General features: G+C 36.0%; 1 protein-coding gene across 1 annotated transcript; it reads left to right on the top strand.

Annotated features, from left to right (window-relative positions):
- Window positions 1–802: 802 nt before the first annotated feature.
- LOC140239409 (RBPJ-interacting and tubulin-associated protein 1-like) lies at window positions 803–3,401 on the top strand. The gene is made up of 2 exons (XM_072319250.1): window positions 803–870; window positions 2,197–3,401. Exon 2 carries the CDS (start codon window positions 2,389–2,391, stop codon window positions 3,043–3,045), a length of 657 nt encoding a protein of 218 aa, XP_072175351.1. The 5' UTR covers window positions 803–870; window positions 2,197–2,388; the 3' UTR covers window positions 3,046–3,401.
- Window positions 3,402–10,527: the final 7,126 nt, after the last annotated feature.

The raw sequence follows: 10,527 nt of genomic DNA, 5'->3' as shown, positions 1-10,527 counted from the left end.
AATGACAAAAGAAAAAAAAATCGGATAAGAAATAAGTAAGATATGACATTTTGAAATTTCATGTGGGCCCTAAATGAAATTCGACAAGAAAAAAAAAATATATATATATACATATTTAGCTAATGTGTAATGGTAAAAGCATATTTCCAGATAAAAATATATATCAGAGGTAACATTTGTTCGTTTTTCATTTTGGGTTTTATATTCATACAGCTGAAATATGAGATTTTTGTCATTTCTGTAGGCCTATACGAAATGAATAAGAATCTATGGAGAACGACATTATCAGCTTGCTGACTTGGATATTCAAAACGACTGGTCAAGAAGCGTTTTCTGAAGGAAAAAAAAAATGAAATTTCAGAATGTCATAACCTCCTTCTGTTCTTGCAGGGATTTTTCTTCTCTTTAGAATTAAATTGATAAAATTTTGGAGTGAATTTCTTCTGTAAGAATACTGGTAAGCCTGCAAGCGGGGCCTAATAGGCCTACTAACCATGCATGCATTCAAAAACTTATTGAATTATTCCACATCGTCCCCAGTCAGACAAAAGAATGAAAGAAATTTATTATTCCAATGAATTATGACACTGTCATTCACGACCCATTGGCTAATCAACGGCAATCGAAAACAGATGGCCGCCAGGCCTCCTGTTAAGCCGTGGATCCATCGAGAATTGCAGTGTTCTTTTTCCCCGTTTTTTGTCTGCACAGTGAAATGGAAAAAATTGTGTTTTGCTCCTTGGTTTTAGGGATGAGCATTGTGGTTGGGGTCTGGTAGCAAGTCTAGCATGGACGCCGTTGATTGGTAACATGTCAGTTGTTGACAGTAACCTGTATTAGGCTGTAACTCGAGCTATGAACGCGACGAAGGTAAGGTTTTGCCCAGGATTATTCTGGTGTATGTCAGTTTTGCCCAATAATATGCCTAACGCATTAACAGTTGCATGATTTCCCCAATAAGAATGGCAGGACGAGAAGATAAAGCCTTTTTAACGTGATAATCCCGTTGTGTGTGCTGGTGGGGCCGGCCGATATCAACATCAATGGCTGAACAATCTCTTGGTCCCGCGTACTCGATTATGTGTCGTGTCGTTCGTGTTGGTTGTCGCTGGTGCGTCCGCGTCCTGCGGCATGCGAATGCGGTTACTTCATACCTAAAACAAGACAGGCTATCGGCTACAAACCGTCAACAATTTTTGGTCAAACATGCTACTTTACAGCTACTACATGTATTACTAAATGATGTTATGACAGCATGCAGCATAAAACTTTGATATTGGTTGACACTACAGCCTTAAAGTTGAGATAAAATTACCCTTATTTATAGACCTATGTATTATGTAATCACTTTCTGATTTACTAGGAGAATTTAACTATACACACAGCCCAGTCGCTGTATAAATAGCGACAGGTTTAAGCACAGCGTCTGGTCGGGCTAACCATCAATTATGCACCAAATCGCATAATTTCATAACCCAAATTTAAAAAAGAAGTAGAAGAAATCCCTATCGTTTGGCATCTCTTTGACTTTGTTGTCTTACATCATACATGTACTTTTACCCCTGCCAAGGACGAAGTAGGCCTAACATTAGGTTATGTTTTCATCGGCATTGGTTTGTTTGCTTGTTGAAATGAAACTTGCAGGCCAAGTAAACGTTGATAATAACACAAAGAACAGAGGATATAAATAATGTTGGTAGTGATCCGGGAAATTCGAGGTCTATGGATTTTTGAAGGATTTTTTATTTTAAAAAAAATCTTTTTGCAGGTGAGGTCAATGAACTTTGGAGTTACCAGGCTTACTGTAGATAAGCAAATGCCATTAAGCAATAATATGAGTCAAAAAGATCTGTGGGTTGTTTTTTTTTTTAATCTCAGCAGTATTTGTTTCACTTTGTCACATAAATATCAAAATTGTTCTGTGAAATTGACTTCATTTTTGTTTCATGTAAGTCTTTTTGTGAAAACTGCAAGCACAGGCATCAACAGACAGGAAAACTGATCATTGAATGATTAGACATTTGTACATGTTTTGTTTCCAAGTGTTACAGGAACAGATGTTTGCTTTAACTTATTTTGCTTCTTAGAAACATCACAGTGATATAGATACAATTGTATAAATGCTTAGTTTATAGTGAATTGCAAGCATCTAATACCTCTGTCCCTCGCTCTCTCTCCCTCTTGTATTTTCTACAGAAATTACAGAAGATTATTTGCAGAACGTGTTCAAGTGCCAAAGGCCAAGCTGTTTTGAAATAGCCTGGACAAGAAAAATGCATGGAAGAAAAACTCATGTGCGAGGTCCATAGGCACCCAACAATATGTGCCACAAGCAGCTGTGTTGTGTTCATCGCTTCTTCATAAAGTTATGATTCCATCCCTAGACTCATGGCCAATCTGTCGGGTAGATACAGTTTTAGTGATGAAGATGGTCGCCAGTCCGGACTCAGCTTACAGGGGGAGTCGATGGGCAGACAGAGTCCTAATGTAAACCCTAAAAAGTCCTACAAGTATCGCTTTGTGTCACACGAATCATCCATTGACGAAACGCTGTTCGGGTCCCATAGAGACAGACGGAAATCTACAGATGACTGGAATGACAGTCCCCAACAAAAGTCATCTCCACATGGAAGGAAGGAGTCGCCATCCATTAAACCCCAGCTTTCCAGCATGCCCATGACAAGGAATAAGTACCGAATCAGAAAGCACACCCCTACCTACATTGACCAGTCGCTGTTCGGTGCGCCCCTGCAAGAGCCCTCCTTTGAAGCGCCTTGGACTGATAAGAAAGCTGACAGGCGCAGAAACACAACCCTCACGTGGGCTCCGCCTGTCCAGGGTAGCATGTGCTTTGAGGCCGAGTCGAGACCAAGCTCGGTGGTTGGTGACAGGCCCGGTTCGGCCAGTGGTCGTCCGAGGTCAGCCAGCGGGAGCAGGCCTGGGTCGGCGACCGGGAGTCGTCCAAGATCCTCATCAGGGAGTAGACCCCAGTCTGCGTCAGGCAGGCGATCAGCGACACCAAATAAACCTCCTCCGTGGAAGTGAAACTCTTCAAGCAGACCATGTACATAATTATAGTGACTACTTTCTACAAACTATCATGGTATGTGTGCTTTTGCTGTCTTGCTACGTGGAATAGAAAAATTGGAATTAGTCTTGTCTTCATCAAACATACGTATTACAAATACCATCATGCAGTCTATCAAGAAAAACATATGGGTCCCAACGGTTGTGAATACATCAACTGTAACTCACAGGGGACTGATGTGTATGAATCCTTAGGTTTACACTTTGATGTGGGGTAAGTGTTACAGTATGTTTCGCAAAATGTAATCTTCATACAGCTTTCATTCGGGGCATTGAATAGCGCAATTGAGTAATACACAAATAAAGAGTTCTGTCTTTAACACTGATTTCAAGTCTACCTTCATGCAGTGTTTATTAAGAGGAATGTTTGGGTCCCAAATGTTGTGAATACATCAAACACAACTCACAGAAGACTATGTATGAATCCTTAGGTTAACTCTTTGATGTGGGGTAAGTGTTACAGTATGTTTTTCGCAAAATGTAATCTTCATACAGTTTTCATTCAGGGCATTGAATAGTGCAAATGAGTAATACACAAATAAAGAGTTCTATCTTTAACACTTATTTCAGGCCAGCAGTTTGGCCCTAATTAGCAGGTGCTCAGAAGATGACGTGCATCAGGACAGTCGCGTTGTTGTTTTTTGAAATTTTACAAGTAATTGTAACTTCACATGAAGATCTACTCTTTATGTAATTTAGCATTAATCAGTGGCAGATCCGGGGGGAGATGAAACCCGGAAGTAACACCAGAAATATTGTTTGCGTCCCCCCCCCCCCCCCTTTTACGGAGTTCCTGGATCCTCCCCTGTTTAAATAGGCAGACCAGTCTGAAATGAACAAAACAGTAAAAGTTTCAGTAAAAATGAACTAAAACCCAGAATATTTCAGAATTATAAGTTTCAAGTATCTTCTTTAAAGAATGATTGTGGTAGCAATTACTACAATGTATATTATGCAAATTACATTATGAGGTACAATTGTAAGGATGCTATGTTACAAAACTCCCATTAGCTTGCATATTATCTTCACTAAGTTTTGTACTAACGACATACAAAATGTAAATTCAGCTAGGAAAAATTACCAGGTATATCCATTGCACCAGCGTACTTTATGATTGCAAGAAACTAGCATTTGTTTAAATGCAAAATTTTTGACAATAAAATCCAGATACAGGGGTTGCCTTGTTACAATATAACCAAGACCTGAAAATGTGACAATTACCTTGTTATATCAGATTTCTAACTAAATCAGGGTACAGAAACAAAGAAATATAAAGATTCGGGACCTGTAAAATCAGAGGAGGATTCTCTAAATATCCAACCTCTTTATAACAAGGTTCCACTGTACAAGAAAAAAAAAAATGGAGAATGCCATCTCATTCACTCCATGCCCACACAAAGCAGTATGATTCTGCACAAAGTCCATGGGAAAGTGAGACATTCATAAAGGATAGATTGATCAATATAATCAATTGAAACTGATGCCACTATTCTGTGAAGATTTATAAAACTGATAAATTCCTCAATTCTTCTCTGATGGAAAAAAAAAAATAAACGGCTGTGCTTTTGTATGATTACTGTTCAGTACTTTTCATAAAAGTGAACTTTAATACCAAGGTGGCTCTTGCTTTTCCCAGGGCAGAGAATTTTAATGCGTCATCATAATAGTACGAACTTTGCCAATGACTGTCTTTTCTGTTTTCATATCTGTGGCATTTTTTTTTTTAAACTAAATTTTATCACTGTACTGGCTTATAAGTCTATGTGGTATTGGACACTTAAACTTTTTTCAATTAATGTTCATGTGACTGACCAGCCATGAAACACTGTTTAAAACAATAGTGTAGATTAGGGCATTTTAGCATTTGCTCTGTTCATTTGGGCAAAGCGTGTACATGAAAGTGGTATGTTCTTGTACATGTATGTTGGTAAGGAGAATTTGAAATTAGCAGACACAGAATGCTTGAAAAGCACTGTTAAAGTAATATTTGGCATATACATGTACAATCTGTATTCATTAAAGGACAAGTCCACCTTCATATATATAAGGATTGAGAGAATGTAGCAATATTAGTAGAACACATCAGTGAAGGTTCGAGGAAAATCGGACAATCCGTTCAAAAGTTATGAATTTTTGCATTTTTTGTGCAGTCACCGCTGGATGAGAAGACTACTACAGTGTATGGATGTCACATGCGTACAACGATATAAGGTAAATAAAAAGAGAAGTTCACAAAACTTTACTTTTTGAATAAAGTGCACATTTCTTCGACTTGTTACTGACATATATTAAGGGTAATATCATTCCCCCTGCCTTCTGAAAGAGAGAAGTTGAGTGTTCTTTCGTTATGCGAGAAAAATGGAAATATGTTGAATTTTCTTTAATCTTTCTTTATATCGTTGTACTCAGGTGACATCACAAGCCATAGTAGTCTTCTCATCCAGTCGTGACTGAGCAGAAACTTCAAAAATTCATAACTTTTGAACGGATTGTCCGATTTTCCTCAAACTCTCACTGATGTGTTCTAATATTGCTGCATTCACTAAACCCACATTTCTATGAAGGTGAACTTGTCCTTTAAACCTTTTGTCTCATAGAAATATTACAAAGATAAGCATTTCTATGTTCTGAATTCTAAAGTAAGCAGGAAAGGATGATTTATTATGCTTACGTTACATGTTCTTATGAGTCAAAGCTGCAATGTAAATGAATGTTTTCCAGTATGTAAAGGAATGTACACAAATATATTGTATATATGTACACTTGTAAGTAATTATTCACACACTAAAAAAGAAAGATGTAAGTGCACTGTCACCATGCCTTTAATCTGCACGCAATGTCAGTAGTCCAGCATACATCGTAGAAAAACTGAAATACAAGTGGATTCTTCGTTTTCAGTAGGAAGATGCTGCTTTGTTTTTATTCACACCTGTGTCCACGACATGAGGGTATTTTCTTAATGCACAAGGAATGCTGTAAGGTTTCAACACAGAGGCACTTGGGTACTAATGTGAAAGAGCAATTTTCTGTATAATTCCAGGGTCATCAGGGATTGCCAGGTTTTGTCACAATGCCAGCTTTTCAAACTGATATAGAGAGTATAAAACCATATCTTAATAGGCATAAAATTAATCTCCGTGAAGTTGGCACAGAAAATTTTTGATCACAAAAAATCAAGAATTACATCACAAATTTTGACACCTGATAACATTTTGAATTGATGATATGAATTCCAAAATGTGTGGTATAATGATTTCAGCAGATCAGTTGATACTAATCCATGCAATATTTCTGCCTCATGTGAACAGACAAGTTATTCATTTTATTAATTTCAGTCATACACTGTACATGTATTTCTATGGTTGTGACTTGTTTATTACGTAGCAGTGGACATTGTTTTGTTTTGGGGCGACTGCAGCAAGTTAGCCTATATTTGGGAGAAAATGTGTGGCAAGTGTGTGATACGTTATAGAAATTAGGAAGAAAACAAGTATCGTATGAATTTAAAGAAATCATTAAAGTGATATTGTACGTTGTATACAATGTATATGCAGTGTGTACAAAAGGAGTCTAAAAATTCAAGTTGCATATCGTCTTCATACTTTGACTCTTGTACCATCAAACGGTCTTTTCTAGCTGTTTGCACATTTAACATTCAAAATAATGTATATCCACGGAGGTGGAAGAGAACATTGTCATGTACAGTCCTGTTTGTACTTTGTACGTGTACATGTAAGAAGGTCGAAATTGCTATACCTGTACATTTACCCTCTAATATGTACCCTGTTCTATCAGCCAATAAATCGCCGATATCTTCAGCAACCTACTCCAAGAGTTCTCTTTCAAGGACATCTTATACAATATGGAAGTTACGTTTTCCACAACTCAAAACGACTCGAAACATTTCAAGTTCAGCGAGGCGAGTTTGTTTATATGATTAAACATGTACAATTTTTGAATCTTTTAGGTGACAGCATGTGTACACTGTAAATGGATTAAACAAATCACAGAAAAATATTCCCTACATTTCTGTGTAAAAAAAAAAAAAATAAAATCCAAAACAAAACAAAACAAAACAAACTTAATGTTCAGTGCACTGAAGAAAAAAAACCTGACGCAGTCAGATGACATGATGGTGTCAAATGAACATCACAGAAGATGATTTTTCATGTACTTGTAATTCAACACGGTATACACTACTTTTAGCGAATCGTGCAGGAACACTACAATCAAATCATGTTGAATTTTTCCACTATGATAAAAATTATAAAAACGAGCAAGCACTAAGAACTCGCAATACACATCCTTTTCAAACGATAGCGAGACAGGCATGCTTTCCTGAGATTCCCGTTTTAAGAAAGCTCTTCTTTTCATAGTACAATTGTAGTGAAGAATTTCCTCTAAAAATCTATTGAAACACTCGTTCCGGTCCTCAGAGCACACAAAAAGAAATTAGAATATAAATCAGAAGAATCAGTAGCCCCAAGATAGAGACTACAAGAATGAAGAATCCTTAATTCTATCAAATCAAAATTCAAATAACAGAGAAGCTATATTAAATGTTAGAAATTTGAAATGTCATTTCAAGTCAAGAAAATCAAAAATATTTAGTTCTTGAATCCATCTAATGAATTGAAATCCCAAATTAAAGAATGATATAAAATTCTGTTCATTTTATCACCTTTGTGGCTTATTTCCCATTTTATTTGAATTTCAGTTTCTCTTTTTTTTTTTTTTGAGGATAAAAAGAGATTCAAGAAAACAAAGACTTATTTTTGCCATTTCATTCATGTCTCTCATTGTGTTAGATTGGTCTTTTGTTATTGCTATCATGAATGCCATGTGCAAATGAATGACAAAATGTCAATTTCTTCACTTTTTACTTTTGTGCTTTAGCGGACAAAACGAATGTATTAACTCATGCTTAAAGTTTCCCTTTGTATTAACCTACCAGGTTGATAGCCAATTAAATTATCTTACATGCTTTATGATACATTGATTTTTATCCGAATCTTCTGTGAAATATATGAATGGGAAAAAGTCTTTACTTTCTTTTTTGCCGAGTGTATATAGCTTTCTCGTTTTCTTCCACAAAACTTTCAGACATGTATCAAAAAGTGAGCTGAAATGGTCAGTTTGTGTGTGTATGTCTGTGTGTCTTTGGGCATCAGCTTTCCACTGGAAGTTGACACTCTTGACCATTTTGTGCCTGTTGGTTCCTACAAAACAATCTTAATGATTTTCAATTTGTTCATGGTTTATTCCAGCACCTTTGCTGCAATTAAAGTCAAAGTCAAAACAGGTCACATCAGGCTAACAAAACCTTTCACCAACTAATATGCAAAATATGCTGTACAGTGACTGGCACCAAACTACAAATGATTACAAAGTACTAAAACACTAAGTTAGATCAATCAGAATTTATTAATACAGTATGCAGATATACATATTCATGATAGTCATATACACATATAACTTGTCGAAAGTAAGATGCCATAAGAAAAATAAAAGATTTTGATTTAACATAAAATGTATAAGTACAACTGGAAAATTACTCTGTTGGAATTGTCAAGATGGTAATGGACTGTCATATCATACACATGATACAAAATATATTGCACATAAGTTATACCTTACGATCGTATTACTACACGATTGAAATAAAATCATACATGCATTTTAGCTATGTAATATAAATGCACATTTGGCTTCCTTAGTTTGTCTGCTTCGAGTCCAATATGCATTGTAGTTTAACATTTTAGCAACGGCATTTTCCCCACGGACAACATTACTGCACTAATTATGCGACCAATATCTTAGCAAATTTGCCCAGTCTCGGTTACACATGTGGAGGGGGCATTTAAGTTATCTCAAGATGGCTACGTTAGAAGTTTTTAAGAAAACTCTGGCATTTTTTTCAAAAAGTGGATGTAAAGCAGGCTTTCAAGCAGGATAACGTAAAAAAGTAGGAATAAAGTAGGAACAAAATCTTTCAAAAAGTAGGAAAAAGTAGGACATGAGAGGAAAAAAGTAGGGCATTAAAGAAAAAAAGTAGGAATAAATGAGGACATGTGCAGGCTTTTTGGAGTAGTTTTCGTCAATACTCACCAGAACTCTTGATGTTACATGTAAATCTTAATTTGTACTCACAACCCTGCTGCCTCAGCCTCACTATTGCTCCTGGGAGAGCCTGAAAAATACAACAAAGGCAGACGTTCGTTAGAACAATGTCAGGTAACAAGCACAAATGCATGTTCAACCGTACAGTCAGTATGAATCTTGATCACTTATTACAATACTTACATAGAAAAGACATAATTTTGTGATTGACATGAACACCTACCATATATGTGATCCTGCATCGCAACACCAACAAAAAGTTGCCAAACATGGATTTTTAATTAAGAGCAGATTCTGAAAGAACAAACTTAAAGATGAAAATGATGTATATCTCGATTCAAATGGACTCTCCTAACCGATCCTAATATTGGAATGAAAGCACACACTCCGGAAAATGTGAACTGAGAAAAGGGGCTCCTGAAGTATAGCGTTTATTCAAGCGCTCAATCTTTATCAAGCCGTGCTAGCTGTGCAATGAATGGAACAAATAACAGAATGTTAACCACTGGAGCTACAACAATGAAGAGATTATCAGATTAAGCTGTGCATGCTTTATTAACACATTCTGTAGGTGATCAATGCCAACTTTCAAAGCAGAAGCATCGTCCTTTCTAAAGTTATTGGAGTTGAAAGTTAAAAGTATGGACAGGGTTTTTAAGAAATGAAAAGATGACTATGAGAAACACCTAATCACATTATTCTACCAAAAAGTGCATGTTCCGGAAAAAAAAAAAAACTGCTAAAAAACACAATTTCCTTTTCGTTTTATGATCCCAAACTTTATTATAATATATAAGAAGACTTGCCCTTTCAGAAAATATGAAAAACTCAAGACTGGCTGGATTGGCCCATATCATCTATTTTCAGTCCTAATACAAAATCAGTGCATGCGACTTTTTGTTGGTTTTGTGATGGACGGTCACATATCATCCCACAAAATATGACATAAACATTCCATGATGTGTAAGTTATACATTTATGCCAAAGGTATGTTATACACTTTCATAATTAAAAGATTGCATCTTTTATCTACATTCATTTGAATGTTTTGAAGTTGTGAAGATATGTGTTTCATTCCAAAATGTAAAAAAGATTGGAAATAAGGATATTTGACAAAAGCAATTTTAAAAAAGATGACACTTTTATCTACATTCATTTGAAGTTGTGGAGATATGTTTCCTTTAAAAGTGTGGATATAATGGATATAAGGATATAAGGATGTTTGACAAAGCTATTAAGTGATGCTCACAACAACTTAGTATGCTTTCAAGTTCCAGCTGAATGACCATGAGATAAGAAATATACTTACTTTCCAAGAGA

This window comes from Diadema setosum, chromosome 16 (assembly GCF_964275005.1).
Source record: "Diadema setosum chromosome 16, eeDiaSeto1, whole genome shotgun sequence".
Taxonomy (NCBI): domain Eukaryota; kingdom Metazoa; phylum Echinodermata; class Echinoidea; order Diadematoida; family Diadematidae; genus Diadema; species Diadema setosum.
Note: the sequence above shows the minus strand (reverse complement) of the source record. Positions and strands in the feature narration are given on the sequence as shown.